At 40.5% G+C, this 21,837-nt stretch overlaps 1 protein-coding gene across 7 annotated transcripts in view; it reads left to right on the plus strand.

Annotated features, from left to right (window-relative positions):
* The first annotated feature begins 13,317 nt into the window (after positions 1–13,317).
* The window catches only part of LOC126335401 (WD repeat domain phosphoinositide-interacting protein 2), a 76,302-nt gene continuing 67,782 nt past the window's right edge, over positions 13,318–21,837 (plus strand). For 3 of the 7 annotated variants that reach the window (XM_049998644.1, XM_049998645.1, XM_049998646.1), the window contains exons 1-2: positions 13,398–13,633; positions 14,140–14,222. In XM_049998644.1, the coding sequence (XP_049854601.1) occupies positions 13,497–13,633; positions 14,140–14,222 (220 nt within the window). In that variant the 5' untranslated portion in view covers positions 13,398–13,496. Of the gene's footprint in view, positions 13,634–14,139; positions 14,223–21,837 lie in introns of all 7 variants that reach the window. The other 4 variants (XM_049998649.1, XM_049998650.1, XM_049998648.1 and 1 more) reach the window with 4 other exon arrangements.

Genomic DNA, 21,837 nt, shown 5'->3' on the forward strand with positions numbered 1-21,837 from the left:
AAAAGACGTCCCGATACACTTGACTCGTTACAGTTCCTCTATCAAAGACATGCAGGCGTGTACGTGCACCAATCATAATCCCACCACACACCATCAAACCACGACCTCCATACAGGCCCCTTTCAAGGACATTAAGGGGTTGGCATCTGGTTCCTGGTTCACGCCAGATGGAAACCCAGCGAGAATCACTGTTCAGGCTACACGTAGACTCGTCTGTGAACATAACATGGGACCACTGTTCCAATGACCATGTACTGTGTTCTTGACACCAGGCTTTACGAGCTCTCTTGTGACCAGGGGTCAGTGGAATGCATCTTGCAGGTCTCCTGGCGAATAAACCATGTCTGTTCAGTCGTCTGTAGAATGTGTGTCTGGAGACAACTGTTTCAGTTGCTGGGGTAAGGTCCTGAGCAAAGCTACCTGCAGTACTCTGCGGCTGTCTGCGGGCACTGATGGTGAGATATCAGTCTTCTTGTGGAGCTGTACACTGTGGTTGTCCCGAACTATAGCGACTGGACACGTTTCCTGTTTGCTGTAATCGTTGCCATGATCTTGAGATCACACTATGTGGCACACGGAAGGCCCGTGCTACGACCTGCTGTGTTTGACCAGCCTCCAGTCGCATTAGTATTCTATCCCTCATAACGTCATCAATGTGTGTTCTTTGAGCCATTTTCAGCACACAGTCACCATTAGCAGGTCTGAAAACGTCTGCACACTTACTCACTGCACTGTACTCTGACGTGCGCCAACATACCTCTGTGTATGTGCACTGCTGCCAGCCAGCGCCACCGTGCGACGACTGCAGGTCAAATGCACAGCATGGTCGTACCCTGAGGTGATTTAAATCCGCAAACCGCCCACGAGAGCGTTGTTTCACCATGTATCAGCATTATCCTTAATTTATGAGCGTGAGTGTACTTTATGTGTCATAGAAGAAAGCAGGTACGTTGAAGTTTATACAGATTCAGGGATTCTCTTTGCATTACCGATTTATCTGTTAATATCATCACATTTATAATAAAAGAATGTTGTAACATATCTATTGCAGTATTTGCAGTTTGAGTACGCTGTCGTAAGCCACAGATGGAGATGGAGGAATGTCAAACCTCCACTATCATTTAAATCGGTGCCTCAGAGAATATTGTGATAGCGAGGCGCCAAAGATATGAGGAATATTTGCTGTACGAAAACGATATACATAAAAATTCGTGAAGATAATTGTATGCAAAATGATCGCAGATAGCTCACTGCCCCCCCCCCCCCCCACACACACACACATATACAAAAGTGTGTGAGACTCTAGAGGTGATGGGATATGAATTAGAACATAAATTTTAATTGTATCTGTACAGTGATGTGCAAAACTTCAAAACGACAGTAACTTTCCCATGATGTATCACTGCCGACTAACATAGCTTGATGAAAGTTGGACCAGTCATAGAAAGAACCAGTATATTACAACGTGTAACTACAGAAATACACAATGGCCCTTTTATTCAGTGCCAATAATTAAACTGAAGTCACTGCGATTCATATTGATGCTCTGGGCATTACAAAAGGTGTGTCTTGGTTCCTAATGCAGCGTGTGTAATCACGGCGAATGGAAATGCATGTTTTGCAGTGTGGGCACATGCTTGCCACAATACAGGCAAGGTGTTCTTGTGGTAGGGCGCTCCATTCGTCCATCAACATGAGTGACAACTGCTACATGGTCGCTGGTGCACGTGGACTTATATCTCCTCAACGCATCGTACAGCATGCTCAATGGGATTTAATCCCAGGGGAATCGGGCAGGTCAATCCATTCGCCACATCTTTTGTTCCAAGAGCTCTTTCACATGTGTTGTTCGATGGGTTCGCTCATAGTCGTCCATAGAAATGAAGTCCAGTCCAAATGCACCCCTGAAAAAACACATCTGTGGAAAGAGTCAAGTGTCAAGTCAGGTGTCACAAGAATGATGACTCTGAATGTACCATGTGTAAAGATTTGAAAGTCAGTACACCGATGCAACAATATATCTCTGCACACCGTAACACCTAAACCACCAAAACAATCATGTCTGAAGACACTGGATGCACCCCTGCATGGTGAGAGATGGAAATATTTAACGCACTCAGGAACACTGTCGAACATTATCGTTTTGATGGTGCAGGTGTCATGGTGTGTGAAGGCATAATGTTGCGTGGGTGTACTGAACACAGTACAGTAACCAATCAACGTTATTGTGACAATGTACTCTTTTACCATGTGAGTAATTTTAGGTGTGTATTCAGACAGGACGTAACTCTTGTGGATGACAATGAGTGACCTCAAGGAACAGCATATGTGGAGAAGCGCTTGGCACTAGAGGATATTCGGCAAATGGATTGGCCAGCCTGTTTCCCCGACTTACACTACTGGCCATTAAAATTGCTACACCACGAAGATGACGTGCTACAGACGCGAAATTTAACCAACAGCAAGAAGATGCTGTGATATGCAAATGATTAGCTTTTCAGAGCATTCATACAAGGTTGGCGCCGGTGCCTACACCTACAACGTGCTGACATGAGTAAAGTTTCCAACTGATTTCTTATACACAAACAGCAGTTGACCGGCGTTGCCTGTTGAAACGTTGTTGTGATGCCTCGTGTAAGGAGGAGAAATGCGTACCATCACGTTTCCGACTTTGATAAAGGTCTGATTGTAGCCTATCGCGATTGCGGTTTATCCTATCGCGACATTGCTGCTCGCGATGGTCGATATCCAATGACTGTTAGCACGATATGGAATCGGTGGTTTCAGGAGGGCAATACGGAACGCCGTACTGGATCCCAACGGCCTCATATCACTAGCAGTCGAGATGACAAGCATCTTATCCGCATGGCTGTAACGGATCGTGCAGCCACGTCTCGATCCCTGAGTCAACAGATGGGGACGTTTGCAAGACAACAACCATCTGCACGAACAGTTGGACGACGTTTGCAGCAGCATTTTTTCGGTTGAATCCAAGTTCTGTTTACAGCATCACGATGGTCGCTTCCGTGTTTGACGACATCGCGGTGAACGCACATTGGAAGCGTGAACTCGTCATCGCCATACTGGAGTATCACCCGACGTGATGGTATGGGGTGCCATTGGTTACACGTCTCGGCCACTTCTTGTTCGCATTGTCGGTACTTTGAACAGTGGACGTTACATTTCAGACGTGTTACGACCCGTGGCTCTACCCTTCATTCGATCCTTGCGAAACCCTACATTTCAGCAGGATAATGCACGACCGCATGTTGCACGTCCTGTACGTGCCTTTCTGGATACAGAAAATGTTCGACTGCTGCCCTGGCCAGCACATTCTCCAGATTTCTCACCAATTGAAAATGTCTGGTCAAAGGTGGCCAAGCAACTGGCTCGTCACAATAAGCCAGTCACTACTCTTGATGAACTGTGGTATCGCGTTGAAGCTACATGGTCAGCTGTACCTGTACACGCCATCCAAGCTCTGTTTGACTCAATGCCCAGGCGTATCAAGTCCGTTGCTATAGCCAGAGGAGGTTGTCCTGGGTACTGATTTCTCAGGATCTATGCACCCAAATTGCGTGAAAATGTAATCACATGTCAGTTCTAGCATAATATATTTGTCCAATGAATAATCGTTTATAGTCTGCATTTCTTATTGTTGTAGCAATTTTAATGGCCAATAGTGCAGTTTAATTTTGTACTGGAAACATTTTTTCTAGACGCCGCGGGTTGCGAGTTACTGGAAAACGAACTAAAAAGAGACCTCTAAACACACCCCACCCCAGCGCTCACAGCCCACCGCTCAGTACTCCTTAGAATGTTGTTCAGGCGACTTCTTTCAAGCACTGCTCAAAAATTTCGACCAAGCGAATTTTTGCTTCTAATACACCATTTCTAGTCTTTGTTGACTGACCTACGTCAAGAATGGGCCAAACACAGAAGCTGGGCAGCAACTGACTCGGGGCGTGTAATGTTGTCTAACGGATGGTGATTTTGTGACTTTTCCAATGATGCAAGGCATATAGTAACCCGGCGGCCACATGAGGCAGTTACCCAGCATTGTGTAGAGGGTGTAGTTTGGGATGGAGTGATTCTGTACTAATTTGGGGCTGTTTTTCTTGTCATGGCTTAGGCTCACTCGTGGAGGTTATCACGCACATGAATCGCTTATGGATACTCCCATCTTCCAGGTCGACAACTGCTGTGTCCACGGGCCTACATACAATACATTCCGTGTTTGTGAAAAATTCAAGCACCCTATCGCTTTTATACTGACCAGATAAATCACACAATTTTAATCCCTCAGAAAATGTCTGGGACTATTTGAAACAGTGGGTGCAACATATCAATAAAAATTCCCGCAATTTGTATCTCTACTGGATCTAATCATTCATTGGATTCTCCTGGATACGTCATGCCTGAAGAAATTTCTGGATTCTCTTCTTCGCCGAAATCAGGCCGTTATCAAGGCTGCAGGTGGTGTTACGTGTTTAGCAGCGTTATGCTTCTGTCCACAAATCAGTGCGAATTTAAAACGCATCGTTCCTACGAAATTCAGCTTGCCTATTTCTCACATCATATTCTGCGAACCATGGATGAAGAGCAAGAGGCAGATTCCATATTCCTTGATTTCCAGAAAGCGTTTGACACGGTACCCCACTGCTTATTATGTGAGTGGCTCGAGGTTCAAAATGACTCTGAGCATTATGGTACTTAACTATTGAGGTCATCAGTCCCCTAGACCTTAGACCTACTTAAACGTAACAAACCTAAGGACATCACAAACATCTGTGTCAGAGGCAGGATTCGAACCTGCGACCATAGCGGTCGCGCGGCTCCAGACTGTAGCGCCTAGAGCCACTCGGACACTTCGGCCAGCAGTGGCTCGAGGACTTCTTAAGTAATACACTACTGGCCATTAAAATTGTTACACTAAGAAGAAATGCAGATGACAAACGGGTATTCATTGGATAAATATATTATACTAGAACTGACATGTGATTACATTTTCACGCAGTTTAGGTGCATAGATCCTGAGAAATCAGTACCCAGGACAACCTCCTCTTGCTATAATAACGGGTTGATACGCCTGGGCATTGAATCAAACAGAGCTTGGATGGCGTCTACAGGTACAGCAGGCCTTGCAGCTTCAACACGATAACACAGTTCATCAGGAGTAGTGACTGGCGTATTGTGACGAGCCAGTTGCTCGGCCACCATTGACCAGTCGTTTTCAATTGGTGAGAGATCTGGAGAATGTGCTGGCCAGGGCAGCAGTCGAACATTTTCTGTATCCAGAACGGCCTGTACAGGACCTGCAACATGCGGTCGTGCATTATCCTGCTGAAACGTAGGGTTTCGCAGGGATCGAATGAAGGGTAGAGCCACAGGTCGTAACACATCTGAAATGTAACGTCCACTGTTCAAAGTACCGTCAATGCGAACATGAAGTGACCGAGAACGTGTAAACAATGGCACTCCATACCATGACGCTGGGTGATACGCCAGTATGGCGATGACGAATACACGCTTCCAATGTACTTTCACAGCGATGTCGCCAAACACGGATGCGACCATCATGATGCTGTAAACAGAACGTGGATTCATCCGAAAAAATGACGTTTTACCATTCGTGCACCTAGGTTCGTCGTTGAGTACACCATCGCAGGCGCTCCTGTCTGTGATGCAGCGTCAAGGGTAACCGCAGCCATGTCTCCGAGCTGATAGTCCATGCTGCTGCAAACGGCGTCGAACTGTACGTGCAGATGGTTGTTGTCTTGCAAACGTCCCCATCTGTTGACTCAGGGATCGAGACGTGGCTGCACGATCCGTTACAGTCATGAGGATAATATGCTTGTCATCTCGACTGCTAGTGATACGAGACCGTTGGGATCCAGCACGGCGTTCCGTATTACCCTCCTGAACCCACCGATTCCATATTCTGCTAACGGTCATTGGATCTCCACCAACGCGAGCAACAATGTCGCGATACGGTAAACCGCAATCGCGATAGGCTACAATCCGACCTTTATCAAAGTCGGAAACGTGATGGTACGCATTTCTCCTCCTCACACGAGGCATCACAACAACGTTTCACCAGGCAACGCCGGTCAACTGCTGTTAAGTGTCTGAGAAATCGGTTCGAAACATTCCTCATGTCAGCACATTGTAGGTGCCGCCACCGGCGCCAACTTTGTGTGAATGCTCTGAAAAGCTAATCATTTGCATATCATAGCATCTTCTTCCTGTCGGTTACATGTCGGGTCTGTAGCTCGTCATCTTCGTAGTGTAGCAACTTTAATGGCCAGTAGTGTAGAACCCAGCGCCTTGTCCTCGAAGCGAGTGTTCATTAGAAACAGGGTTATCGTCAAGTGTCCCAGGGGAGTGTGACAGGACCACTCTCATTTTCTATATGCGTAAATGATCTGACGGACTCGATGAGCAGCAATCTGCGTTCGTTTTGCTGATGATGCTGGAGTACGGGAGTGTGCCGTCGTTGAGTGACAATAGGAGAATACAAGACGACACAGACAAAAACTTCTAGTAGGTGTGATGAATGACAGCTTGCTCTGAATGTATAAAAATATTAGTTAATGTAGGTGAATGGGAAAAACAGGCCCATAATGTTCGAATACACCATCGAAAAAGTTCAAAGATAGGCTGCGCAATTTGCATTATCGCGAAATATGGGAGAGAGTGTCACAGAAATGATACAGGATTTGGGATGGACATCATTAAAAGAAAGGCGTTTTTCGTTGCGACGGAATCTTCTCACGAAATTCCAATCACCAACTTTCTCCTCTGAATGCGAAAATATGTTGTTGACACCGACTTACATAGTGAGGGACGATGACAAAGATAAAATAAGGGTAATCAGAGCTCGTACGGAAAGATATAGGTGTTCATTATTCCCGCGCGCTATACGAAATTGGAATAATAGAGAATTGTGAAGGTGGTTCGATGAACCCTCTGCCAGGCACTTAAATGTGATTTCCAGAGTATCCCTGTAGACGTAGATGAGTAGTATACTGCTTGGCACAGTCACATCAGTTAAATATTTAGGCATAACGTTGCAGACCAGTATGAAATGGAACGAGCTCTTTAGGATTGCACTGGGGATGCATTATTTACTACTCTTCGAGTGTTTGGGACCCCTAACAGCTCGAATTAAAGGAATATGTCGAAGCAATTCAGAGGCAGGCTGCTAGATTTGTTACTGGCAGGGTCGATCAACACACGAGTGTTACGGAGATGTTTCGTAAACTCACGGAAGCATCTCTGAAGGGAAGGAGGCGTTCTTTTCGCGGAACGCTATCGAGAAACTTTACGTGTGAAGCTGACTGCAGAATATTTCGCGTAGAGTTCGCGAAAGGACCACGAAGATAAGGTAGACTATGGCTCGTACGGAGGTACAAAGGTTGTAATTTTTCCCTCGCTCTGCTTGCGAGTGGAACGGAAAGGAGTAGGAAATTTGTGGTAAGGACTATGGGACCAAACTGCTACTTAATCTAACTTACGCTAAGGACAACACACACATACCCATACCCGAGGGAGGACTCGACCGACGGGGGAAGCCGCGCATACCGTGACAAGACGCCCAGACCGCACGGCTACACCGCGCGGCGAGTGGAACGGGAAGGGAAATGATAGTAGTGGGACAAGGTAATCTCCGACATGCACCACGCGGTGGCTTGCGAAGTGTGTACCTGGATGTATGTGTTTTTAAAGGGGTGACTGATTTTTTTCTCCGATGTGCTTACATTCTGTATATTTTGTTCATATTATCGTACAAAATGATGACAATATGAATAAATATTATCATTATTATTAACTGAAATGTATCGGAAGCAATGCGTAGCTTTCGTCGTAGGAAATTCATGTAAATAATTGCTGGAAAACGTGTGATTCTTCGTGAAAAAAGATATTTAAACATCTCAGAGTGTTTGTCATTCAGCACTAATTCATAAAGAAGCTGCCGAACAGAAATTAAGTCTGAAAAGTTTTTGCAGGCGCTTCAATATATTAAGTCTTGGTGGTGACAAAGGTCGACCTACTGCGGATGCGAATACAAGAGCGCCAGAAATATTCGACACAGGACGAGGCAGGATGCTCAGAAAGGCCGCCGTCAGCCGGGAGCGTTCAGAACCCAAGGCACTCAGTACAGGTAGAGAGTTCAAATGGCTCTGAGCACTATGGGACTTGACATCTGTGGTCATCAGTCCCCTAAAACTTGTTGTTGTTGTTGTTGTCTTCAGTCCTGAGACTGGTTTGATGCAGCTCTCCATGCTACTTTATCCTGTGCAAGCTGCTTCATCTCCCAGTAACTACTGCAACCTACATCCTTCTGAATCTGCTTAGTGTACTCATCTCTCGGTCTCCCTCTACGATTTTTACCCTCCACGCTGCCCTCCAATGCTAAATTTGTGATCCCTTGATGCCTCAAAACATGTCCTACCAACCGATTCCTTCTTCTAGTCAAGTTGTGCCACAAACTTCTCTTCTCCCCAATCCTATTCAATACCTCCTCATTAGTTACGTGATCTATCCACCTTATCTTCAGTATTCTTCTGTAGCACCACATTTCGAAAGCTTCTATTCTCTTCTTGTCCAAACTAGTTATCATCCATGTTTCACTTCCATACATGGCTACATTCCATACAAGTACTTTCAGAAACGACTTCCTAACATTTAAATCTAAACTCGATGTTAACAAATTTCTCTTCTTCAGAAACGCTTTCCTTGCCATTGCCAGTCTACATTTTATATCCTCTCTACTTCGACCATTATCAGTTATTTTACTTCCTAAATAGCAAAACTCCTTTACTACTTGAAGTGTCTCATTTCCTAATCTAATTCCCTCAGCATCACCCGATTTAATTTGACTACATTCCATTATCCTCGTTTTGCTTTTGTTAATGTTCATCTTATATCCTCCTTTCAAGACACTGTCCATTCCGTTCAACTGCTCTTCCAAGTCCTTTGCTGTCTCTGACAGAATTACAATGTCATCGGCGAACCTCAAAGTTTTTACTTCGTCTCCATGAATTTTAATACCTAATCCAAATTTTTCTTTTGTTTCCTTTACTGCTTGCTCAATATACAGATTGAATAACATCGGGGAGAGGCTACAACCCTGTCTCACTCCTTTCCCAACCACTGCTTCCCTTTCATGCCCCTCGACTCTTATTACTGCCATCTGGTTTCTGTACAAATTATAAATAGCCTTTCGCTCCCTGTATTTTACCCCTGCCACCTTTAGAATTTGAAAAAGAGTATTCCAGTCAACATTGTCAAAAGCTTTCTCTAAGTCTACAAATGCTAGAAACGTAGGTTTGCCTTTTCTTAATCTTTCTTCTAAGATAAGTCGTAAGGTCAGTATTGCCTCACGTGTTCCAACATTTCGACGGAATCCAAACTGATCCTCCCCGAGGTCTGCATCTACCAGTTTTTCCATTCGTCTGTAAAGAATTCGCGTTAGTATTTTGCAGCCGTGGCTTATTAAACTGATAGTTCGGTAATTTTCACATCTGTCAACACCTGCTTTCTTTGGGATTGGAATTATTATATTCTTCTTGAAGTCTGAGGGTGTTTCGCCTGTCTCATCCACCTTTCTCACCATCTGGTAGAGTTTTGTCATCACTGGCTCTCCCAAGGCCGTCAGTAGTTCTAATGGAATGTTGTCTACTCCGGGGGCCTTGTTTCGACTCAGGTCTTTCAGTGCTCTGTCAAACTCTTCACGCAGTATCGTATCTCCCATTTCGTCTTCATCTACATCCTCTTCTATTTCCATAATATTGTCCTCAAGTACATCGCCTTTGTATAAGCCTTCTATATACTCCTTCCACCTTTCTGCCTTCCCTTCTTTGCTTAGAACTGGGCTGCCATCTGAGCTCTTGATATTCATACACGTGGTTCTCTTCTCTCCAAAGGTCTCTTTAATTTTCCTGTAGGCAGTATCTATCTTCCCCCTAGTGAGATAAGCTTCTACATCCTTACATTTGTCCTCTAGCCATCCCTGTTTAGCCATTTTGCACTTCCTGTCGATCTCATTTTTGAGACGTTTGTATTCCTTTTTGCCTGCTTCATTTACTGCATTTTTATATTTTCTCCTTTCATCAATTAAATTCAATATTTTTTCTGTTACCCAAGGATTTCTAGCAGCCCTCGTCTTTGTACCTACTTTATCCTCTGCTGCCTTCACTACTACGTCCCTCAGAGCTACCCATTCTTCTTCTACTGTATTTCTTTCCCCTATTCCTGTCAATTGTTCCCTTATGCTCTCTCTGAAACTCTGTACAACCTCTGGTTCTTTCAGTTTATCCAGATCCCATCTCCTTAATTTCTCACATTTTTGCAGTTTCTTCAGTTTTAATCTACAGGTCATAACCAATAGATTGTGGTCCGAGTCCACATCTGCCCCTGGAAATGTCTTACAACTTAAAACCTGGTTCCTAAATCTCTGTCTTACCATTATATAATCTATCTGATACCTTTTAGTATCTCCAGGGTTCTTCCACGTATACAACCTTCTTTCATGATTCTTAAACCAAGTGTTAGCTATGATTAAGTTGTGCTCTGTGCCAAATTCTACTAGGCGGCTTCCTCTTTCATTTCTTAGCCCCAATCCATATTCACCTACTATGTTTCCTTCTCTCCCTTTTCCTACACTCGAATTGCAGTCACCCATGACTATTAAATTTTCGTCTCCCTTCACTATCTGAACAATTTCTTTTATTTCATCGTACATTTCTTCAATTTCTTCATCATCTGCAGAGCTAGTTGGCATATAAACTTGTACTACTGTAGTAGGTGTGGGCTTCGTATCTATCTTGGCCACAATAATGCGTTCACTATGCTGTTTGTAGTAGCTTACCCGCATTCCTATTTTCCTATTCATTATTAAACCTACTCCTGCATTACCCCTATTTGATTTTGTGTTTATAACCCTGTAGTCACCTGACCAGAAGTCTTGTTCCTCCTGCCACCGAACTTCACTAATCCCCACTATATCTAACTTTAACCTATCCATTTCCCTTTTTAAATTTTCTAACCTACCTTCCCGATTAAGGGATCTGACATTCCACGCTCCGATCCGTAGAATGCCAGTTTTCTTTCTCCTGATAACGACATCCTCCTGAGTAGTCCCCGCCCGGAGATCCGAATGGGGGACTATTTTACCTCCGGAATATTTTACCCAAGAGGATGCCATCATCATTTAATCATACAGTAAAGCTGCATGTCCTAGGGAAAAATTACGGCTGTAGTTTCCCCTTGCTTTCAGCCGTTCGCAGTACCAGCACAGCAAGGCCGTTTTGGTTAATGTTGCAAGGCCAGATCAGTCAATCATCCAGACTGTTGCCCCTGCAACTACTGAAAAGGCTGCTGCCCCTCTTCAGGAACCACACGTTTGTCTGGCCTCTCAACAGATACCCCTCCGTTGTGGTTGCACCTACGGTACGGCCATCTGTACGCTGAGGCACGCAAGCCTCTCCACCAACGGCAAGGTCCATGGTTCATGGGGGGAACTTAGAACTACTTAAACCTAACTAACCTAAAGACAACACACACATGCATGCCCGAGGCAGGATTCGAACCTGCGACCTTAGCAGTCGCGCGGTTCCGGACTGAAGCGTCTAGAACCGCTTGGCCACTGCGGACGGCCAGGTATACGTATCAGGCGCTAACAACCCTACGCTCAAAGCGCCGTATTGCAAGGTCGTCTACAGCAGACAAAGCGTTAAGCAGCCAGCCACTACTGTCTGAGTGTATCCTGCCTCCAGTATGCCAACTCCATTGTAATTCGTCCGGCAAAGGAATTTTCCAACGTCAATCGCCTTCAGGTGTATTTTCCTGCTCCACGGCAACTGCTAACCTATAAACAAATACGTCTTACTAAATTCTAAAATATGAAATTGTGTGCTCCATATTAATGAAGCATATGGAGCGAACTGCTTTAGTTTAAAGCGGGAAGGCAGGGTCGCACCCTAGTCATTACAACATACGGTACAAGTATTTATATTCCCTAGTTGCTTATGTTGGGTTGAGCTCACGCCATTTTCGTGATTTGTTCCCCCCATTTATGGAAACCAATGTAGTACATATAACTGACAAAATTTGATATTTATATAATTTAGAATTATTAATAGCTGTTACTCCCCGTGCGTGTCAAAATGTTACCAAACCATTCATTAACGTGCATGACTGGAGATTTTCTGAAGAATTCGTCACTCACCGATCCTGTTAGATAAACGAGTCACATGTTGCAATTCTATTGCTTAATTTCGGCTAATTCACTACTAAATTCGACGAAAACATATCAATATAGATTTAAAAAAATGTTCTCGAAGAAGGATTTAAAATCGATTGATGTACCTTTTATTTTAAAAAATCTTTTGGATACTTTGATATTATAGCCCTTTTTATTTATTTCTGATTCCTTGCTTAAGCATTCGTGATGACTCTACATCAATGAAGGTTAATGTCGGGATGATTCCTTTGAAACAGCATGACCGATTTGCTTTCCTAGCCTATGCTTGTGCTTCCTCTGTCACGACCACGTCGTCCACAGATGCATTAAAAACTAGTATTCCTCTTTTCCCGCTAAACGTGTGGGTTTCTTTGTTGTTTTAATTCTTCAAGTTCTTCAAACATGTTACAAAAGTGAATAAACACACAGTCAGTAGCTTTTACGAAACATTTTCGTCGTGTTAGTTGGTATGCACTTAAACGATGCTTTGGAATTCGTGCATCTGAACATGTTACACACCTCCATAACAGGCAGGTACCAGTGATATACATTTACTTTATAATTTATGTATTACCGCAGCAGGAGACAAAGGGCGGTAGGGCGATTATTAAAAGGCCGTTACTTAAGAAAGCGATAACTTCAGTCGTAAAAACTAAGTGAGGATATGTATAGCTCCAAAACTTAAGCTGGTTGTTTCTTAAAAAAGAAGGACCATAATGTGTTTCAATTAAAATCTTCGAAGGGTCATACTGCGCGTCGTCGAAATTCGTATGCGCTAGAGACAATAGGAGAACATCAACACAAGATTGCAAATGTAAGGAGCTAAGCTTCATATAAATAAATAAATGAAGAATCAGACATAGGTGGCACAATAGGTTCGATTTTTAATTTTTGACACACAGGAGATATGAACGAACTAATTTAATAATGTACGCTATAACATAGAATAGAATGTTGTGTCGTTGGGTGCGATTCCTACTCCTTTGCAGTACGATCTGTACAGTAACACATGTTTAATCTTTCATATGTTGGTCGAAAATTTACTAAAACGGTTTAAACACTGCTCACTGTGCGCGCTTGCGCATTTTTACTGCCCCCGCCACTTGGTGCATTTCATGGACAATGTTGGATGCCCTGCTTCGCGTCATTTGTTGCTCAATGGTAAACAACTGCGCGGAGCCATTGTCAGCTGTTCGTTGTAGTCGATATGGAGTGATCAGACCAAGGTCGTTAATTTTACGCAATATTTATGCAAAATTTTGCTAAGAACGTGGATGTTTTGACGCAAGGCTTAAAAGCTGGCATATCAGGACTAATGAACCTCGCAAGCCAAGGAAGTGATCCTAATAGTGGGGTTTTCTTTGTTAATTTTAACCAAGATTGCACGTAAGTAATCAGTTACACTTCTGTCACTTAACGATATTTGGCTACGACAATTTTTGTCAAAGGCGTAATGCTGTGAAGTGTTTTGTATATTCAGGACGAGATTTGTGTAGGAGACACCAAGTGCCTGTGTAAGACTGCAGCGATAACTACTAAACAGGAACTTGTGAAATTGGCGTTGACATTTATTTTTGCTACAGTTTGCATCTGATTATTCGTATGCTGCTTTGTTATTACAAGTATGGTTTGTTTTCCGTAAAAAAAAAAAAAGAACGATTGGTCTTGCCCATGTTACATTCTAGTGAAAGTGAAAACATGAACATAGAAGTAGGACAGTTGTGCAAACTGAACAAAGGGAAAAGGGATGACATCATATTTATGTTGCAATTCTTTAGTGACTATTGTCAATAAGGTTCATTGAATTTTACGTCAAGGGTCATCATCTACTGCATGTTATTGTTTTCATGTACTAGGGTTTCACAAAATAACTGTGAACACTTCTTTTCTAGGTCTCTAGCTGTTGGAACAAAAACTGGTTATCGTCTATTTTCCCTCAATTCGGTTGATCACTTAGAGCAGATATATGAAAATGGTAAGCAATCTAGTTCTTATTAATGTTTTTGAGCCCAGGATATATCTCTGTTGGAAAACTTAACACTGTTACATTGCTCATTATGGATTCATTGCATAAGAAGTTCTCTAATTTGATACATTGTAGACAAAAAACAATACACTGGAAGTAACCAATGAGAATCCTCACAACTCTGTAGACTAACTTGGAAACATTAAACTGAATGTAGCCTATTAGAATAGATTAGATTAATTATTCATACCATAGACCCTCAAAAGAGGGGATCCTCCGGGGTGTGGAATGTGTCAGATAAACGCATTACAAAAATGTAATTAGAAAAACTTGAGTTTCATTACTTTTAATGATCCTCAGTCAATAAACAGTAAAATTATGTGCATGAATTAAAATTAAATTTCTAATATTTACAGGTTTAATACTTACATCTGCTTTCATTAAATCCATCATTCACACAGTAGCTAGTTACTTGGCTATTACAACCAAGTATTGTCAAAAATTAAAGTAAATTATTAATTTCAATGATCCTCAGTTACAAACAGTCAAATTATGTACAAGATTTAAAATTAAACTTGCACTATTGACAGACTTAAGACTTAAATCTGCTTTCCATACATCCATCATCCACACAGTAGGTAGTTACTTGGCTGTTACAACCAAGTATTGTCAAAAATTAAAGTACAATAAATTTTCAATAAAATGGTTTACTGAACTTGTTGAGAAATTCATGGATGGAATAGGAGGAGTTTGCCACTGAAAATTCTTTTAAATTATGTTTAAATTGTGCCTTGTCAGAAACTAAACTCTTAGTAGTTGCTAGTAATTTATAGAAAATATGCGTTGCTGAATACTGGACTCCTTTCTGGGCAAGAGTGAGTGAGTTTATTTATGTATATTGTTCTTATTCCTAGTATTGATACTGTGTACTAAGCAGTTAGTTGGAAAAAGAGATGTATTATTTACAACAAACTTCACTAAGGAACAAACATACTGAGAAGCAGTGGTTAGTATGCCCAATTCTTTGAATAGGTTTCTACATGATGATCTCGGATTTACACTACACATTACTCTTATTATATGCTTCTGTTTGTGGAGTTACCCCAAAATATGATACCATATGACATAATGGAGTACAATTAAGCAAAATATGCCAGTTTTTTATATTTATATCTCGTATGTCTGGCATCATTCGCATTGCAAGCACAGACTTGTTTAGGTGCTTTAGCAGTTCGTTAGTATGTCGCTCCCAACTAAATTTATTATTAAGTTGTAATCCCGAGAATTTTACACTCTCAACTTCTCCTATTTCCATGTCGTCATATTTTATACACACGCTAGAAGGAAATCTCTTGGAAGTTCTGAACTGCATATAGTGGGTCTTTTCAAAGTTTAATGACAGTGAATTGGCTATGAACCACTTACTAATGTCAGTAAAAATTTGATTAGTTTCTCTTTCTAAATTTGTATTTGATTTACTGTTTATTGCAATGTTTGTATCATCTCCAAATAAGACAAACTTGGCAGGTCATAGATATACACAAGAAAAGGTAGTGAGCCTAGTATGGAACCTAGGGGAACACCACATGTAATTTCTTCCCAGGCAGATAATGTCTGATTGCCTACTGCTGAAGTGTTACATAATGACACCCTTTGTTTTCTATTAGTAACTTATGACTGTAACCACTTTGCAGCACTACCAGTGATGCCATAATATTTTAGTTTACTTAAAAGAATGCTGTGATTCACACAGTCAAAAATCTTTGACAGGTTACAGAATATGCCAGTTGCTTCTAATTTGTTGTCTAATGAATTAAGGACATTTTCACTGTAAGTGTGAATAGCCTTCTCAATATCAGAACCCCGAAGAAATCCAAGTTGTGACTTTGACAGTATGTTATTTTCACTAAGGTGCTTAAATAGACACTTGAACATAACCTCTCAAAGATTTTTGAAAAAGCTGGCAAAAGTGAGATCGGTCGGTAATTTGACGGGATTTCTTTGTCCCCTTTCTTGTGGAGAGGCACAATTTCAGCATATTTAAGCCAGTCCGGAAATGTTCCTGTGATAAATGATTGAGTATACAAATAACTTAAGATATGACTAAGCTCACATGAACACACTTTTATTAATTTTGTTGATATGTTATTATAACCACTAGAATGCTTTGATTTCAAGTACTTTATGATGGATTCTGTTTCTGTGGGTGAAGTAAGTGTCAATTCCATTTTACTGAGTTTCCTTGTGTGCAGTGGTCTCGGATATTCCATTGCATTATTTACTGAACCTGACAACCCCATGCTATCAGTAACAGAGACAAAATACTTGTTTAAATAGTTTGCAACTCATCATGCATTTGTTACCAGGGTTTCATTTATTTTTGGAGCTATTTGTCCCTCTTCATTTCTGGTCCTATCTGTCTCTGACTTAACTATATCCCATATTGTTTTTATTTTATTGCTGGATGTATTTATCTTCTTCTCATAATGCAGGTGTTTAGATTTCTAGATAACCTTCTTCAATACTTTGCAGTAATAGTTTGAGTATTTATTTAAAATTCACAGTTGTGCATCATTATCTGGTTGTTGTTATCATGACTGTTTGTTGAGTAATATACAGCTATTGAAAGTAACATTTAGTGAGAATGTTCTTTTTGGCAGTGAAACTGTTCAATATTTTTCAGAGGGCACATGCCTTTATGACCAGTCTACAAATATGAATTTCTGCACCAATGTTGGGACTGAAAATCTTCTAAGTTGAGAAAACAGACCATTGCAATATTTCACGAGTTGCAACATCGTTGTGTAGTAGAGCTTGTGTTATGTTGAAAGTGACATGCAACATTAAGAAAAGTATAAATTTTTATTTTATGTTTTGATTGTCATTTTTGTGTTTCATGTTCCTTGTATTGTCATTTAAAAGTTAAGCTCAGTATTTTTGCTCTTTTTTTGTATGATGTATTTATTGCTTTATCTCATACCATAAATGGGTTTTGCAGTATCATCTGTAACCCTAGATTCATTACAAGTATCTGATCAGGTATTCACGACTGCTACTTCAGATAACTTTTTTTTTTTTTTTTTTTTTTTTTTTTTTTTTTTTTTTTTTTTTTTTTTTTTTTTTTAATTTAGATGTTGAACCTGTGTGGCTTGGGGACTATGTGGGTAAGTGTCAGTCTAAATCGAAAAGTCTTGTTTTCGATTCTCGGTTGGCCTTTTTTTGCAGTTAACAAGACTTTTGCCACTGGAATTGTCTTCTTATGCCCCAACATATTTTGGATCCCAAGTTCAACTTTATGTTGATCCCCATAACATCTGAGTGGCACAGTTCTTTGGTTGACGGGAGGCAGGTCATACCACTTCCATCAGGACTGGAGAGTAAAACATTTTGATGATGCCATTCTTCATCTTGGTGAGGATTTTACAATGTTTAAGCTGACAAGGGTTGCATAATATTTTGAAGATGTTTCAAAAGTGCAGGGGACATTCTTTTGAATGAGTATATGCATTAATGCATTTTTTCTCCCTGTTACTGGCATATGAGGTAGGTAGCCCGGCAATATTTCTTTAACATTTAATTTACCATCTGTTAAATAGTGATATTTTCATGTTGCAGTATCTTTTGTGATAAACATAGTGTTAAAATTTACAAAATGACTGCAAAGTAAATCATGGAAGATGAACCAGTAAAAAAATCTGGATTTGGTGTACTATTTTAAGCAAACATTCACACATAACCATAAACTATACTATGTAACCAGAAGAGGAGATGCATTTTTTTTTTCAACTCATTTTATGAGACTCATTCATAGCCAGTTTAGTACAAGTAGTGTAGTTAGCCAGTCACTTCTAGTTCACTGATTGATCTTTTGATTGATTGATTCATTCATACATAATTCTCCATAGATCCTACTGAGAAAATATGACATTATTAACAATAAACAATCGGTGTGCTACTCAATGCTATGTGTGTTCATGCTGCTTAAATTTAATTTAATAAATTAGAAAGAAACCTACTATTACTCTGCTGTATTAAATCAAACAAGTTCTGTTCATATACTATTGGCAAATAAATATTTGAGTACATCAATATTCTTCAAAGAAAATAGTTACCTATGTATACTGATGCAATGCCAATGAGATGCAAGATGGTGCTATACAAGACTTACTTCACACCCATTCTAATTTATGGCTCAGAGACTTGGACTATGACTAGAAGAGAGGAGAGTGGGATACAATCCAGTGAAATGAAATTTCTGAGAAGTATGCTTGGGAAGACAGGAGAGACTGTGAAAAATGAAGATGTTAGGAAGGAAATTGGAGTGGAGAAGTTGACTGAGAAATTTGAAAAGAATAGATTAAAATGGTTTGTGCATGTGAAGAGGATGGGAGAGGGACGAATACCAAGAATGATGGAGTTAAAGATTGAGGGCAAGAGGCCGAGAGGAAGACCGAGAACAAGATGGATTGATACAATAAAGATGAGTTTGAGGAGGAGAAACTTGCTATGGAACCACAGTGTGGAAGAAGAATGGTGAAGACAGAGTAAAGTGGTGAAGTACAATTGATACCCCAGCCCGGACAGATATTGGATAGAGGGGAAACGAAGATGATGATGAATGGTGCAGAGTCTAGTTAACAGCACATTAATACTTGTCATACAGCTTTACAATGAACACTGCTACTTACCTTGTAGCAAATTTTCAGTCTTTGAGTCTAGACAGTCAGATAATTTGTAAGAGCTGTGACTGTTGTAAAGGGGGGGGGGGGTGGTTAATTTTCTTTTGAAGTGCTAGGGATTCTCGATTTCTTGTTTTATGTTAGGCGGGAGCTTGTTGACTACGTTAACACCACAGTACATAACCCACTCTGTACCCTAAACGCAAGGCCAAGTCTGTGTGAAACATATTTCTGTGTTTTGTATTGTGATTGTGTAACTCATAGTTCAGCTGAAACTAATTCTATCATCCACAAAAAAGATGATATTTTTGAATAATAAATTTGTTAGAGAGTGAGTGAAAGAGTTCAAAGAGCTTTAATGAAGCTTCTGCAAGATATTGAATAAAACAACGAATATACTTGAACTAGTTACTTGCTGTTTACTTCCACAATGCATTTTGGAAGTTTAAACATCTATCAGGTGGATTTATGTGTGTTAATGTGGTATGTGTGTATTGTGTTATGACTTCGAAGTAACCTCTTGCACTGTCTCCAGTGATTGCTGGCTCCATTTTCTGTCATGTCACATCACATAAACCATCATACTTCTTGTGTTTCTTAAATGATGTACCATGTTAAAGAAATGAGCGTATGACCTCTGGAGACAGTGCCAGAAGTTACTCCAGTCTTGTTACACAATACCCACATGCTGCTTTAATCCACTTAAGTCCACCGGATGATGGCAGTGGAAACCTTCAAAATACAATGAGGAAAGTGTAACTGGTTACGTAAACTTATCGTTTTGTTTGATGTCAATAATAGTCATGGTTCATAGTAAAGCCTAACCAAAAGTGTTCACATTGAAAGTTCTCAAAGGTGTAAGATTATCTGCTTTTTGTGATATATAAAAGCAGAACAATTTAAGCAAGAATTAGGGGAGAAAACCTCCTGCCACATATTACCAATTAAAAACAGTCTCAGGTGTTCCATGGCCCACCTTCCTCGTACAACAACAGTGCTGGGAATTTGCAATGTCATTCATTATGGGCACCTAGAGACGATATTGATCATGTGGATACAGTTGTGTAAGGTCTGGATTATCTCAGCCCTGCCAGTTGTCTCCAAAAATGGCTGTGTGTGTGTGTGTGTGTGTGTGTGTGTGTGTGTGTGTGTGTGTGTGTGTGTGTGTGTGTGTGTTCGCTTGAAGGAACGTCCTATAAGGTGACAGGCTGAAAATTTATATCTTAAAAGATGAGAAATTATGTTTGTGCACTTTCCTGCATAGAGAAACTGCAGGAAATTAGAAACCGTTTTGAATAAGGTTACCTGTGTGTAGTTGTATCTGAAGCAATCCAGGTGTATTAGAGAAACTGTAAAATATACTCATCTAAACTACCAAGCAATAACAAACACTGAAATAAACTGCTAAAATAAAGTTTTGCTGCACCTTGTGATATACATAGCTTGTTTTTTTTTTTTCCTTCCATGAAGCTCTTTTTTCATTCTGTGCTCCTCATGGACTAACACCAATGTGCAATTATATGTTTAGGTGGTGCAAAACTTATTTGAGCAATTTATATTAAGTATAGTGCATAGTGAGTATTTTAGCTGTGTGATCTTGTTATAAGTTGTTGTTTTGATTTTGCTCTGTGGAACGTATAAACAATGAAACATATACTTCACAAAGTATTCTTTGTGTGTTTTATAATGTAACCAGTCATTATAGTAGGGTTAGATTTTGGAATTTTGCTATACTGCCAGTACTGCAGAGTACATTTAGCATACAGTTACACACTTGTGTGTTTCTTATTTTAAACAATGCTAATGTTAATCTCCACAGCATGTATTTGGAAATACAAATGTAAGCCATCTGACAATGTGCACTAGAAATAGCAATAGCCAAAAAAATTGCTTAAAGAAATCAAAGATTAAAATAGTAAAACATGTATTCACTACTCATTGAAAGTTATCTAAATGTCCATATAATTAGACTGAGAAATCTGCAAAAAGAATTTAATTAAGAGTAATTAAATGAAGGTTAAAATTTAATGTCCCACTGGAATCATGTTAATTAGGGACAGATTATTAGTTGAGATTGGAATACGGCCTAGGAAAAATGTGGTCTTCTCCATGTTTAATCTTCTTGAAGACCCGAAACTGGATGGCTAGCTGTTGATTAGATCCCCCCCTTATTTCAATTAAGAACCAAGTGTCATAATTGCCGAGCCGACCAACTCAATACCTGTCACATCAGGGTGGTCTGAACTTTACTGAAATGTATGAGAAGATGCTATAATGTAATGCATCCAAATTAAAAAAAAAAAAAGTAATTGTTATTAGCATTCTACATCTTTATTCTTCATGTCTTCATAACTATTTCTCTATCGCCCTGGTGACACACACATCTTTCCTGAGAGGAGACCAGTATCTTGATATCATCACTGTAGAATGTCTGACTTTGTTGATGCAACACGAACAATGCCTCTGCTTGCACCACTTCAGCACTATCAAAATGATGTCATCATCAAAGGAGTTCTTCATGTTCTGGAAACAGCAGAAGCTTGGATGGGGCCAAGTCAAGACTGTATGGAGGATGAATGATGACAGTGAAAGCATTGGATCGTTGCAGATGACGCAGTGTTTGCGTGTGGCCTGGCTTTGTCATGCTGAAGGAGATAGTGCTCCATGTGGAATGAACTCTTTGAATTTGAAACTTGATTGCTGTGTGCTGTTTCTCATGCTCTGACATAGTTATGTTACACACTATCGTGTTACACTGTAATTCAGATGTCTGCAAATGTGTAGACATGAAGAATAAAGATGTAGAATGTTAACAAAGTTTCTTATTTAGAAAAAGCGTGAAGAGTTTTCACGTAAATTTGGAGGCATTATGTTTCAGCATGCCCTCTTAGTACGACTGTGACATCTGTGTTTCATATGTGTGATGAATTGAACACTAGGAATTA

Source organism: Schistocerca gregaria, chromosome 2, assembly GCF_023897955.1.
Source record: "Schistocerca gregaria isolate iqSchGreg1 chromosome 2, iqSchGreg1.2, whole genome shotgun sequence".
Classification (NCBI taxonomy): domain Eukaryota; kingdom Metazoa; phylum Arthropoda; class Insecta; order Orthoptera; family Acrididae; genus Schistocerca; species Schistocerca gregaria.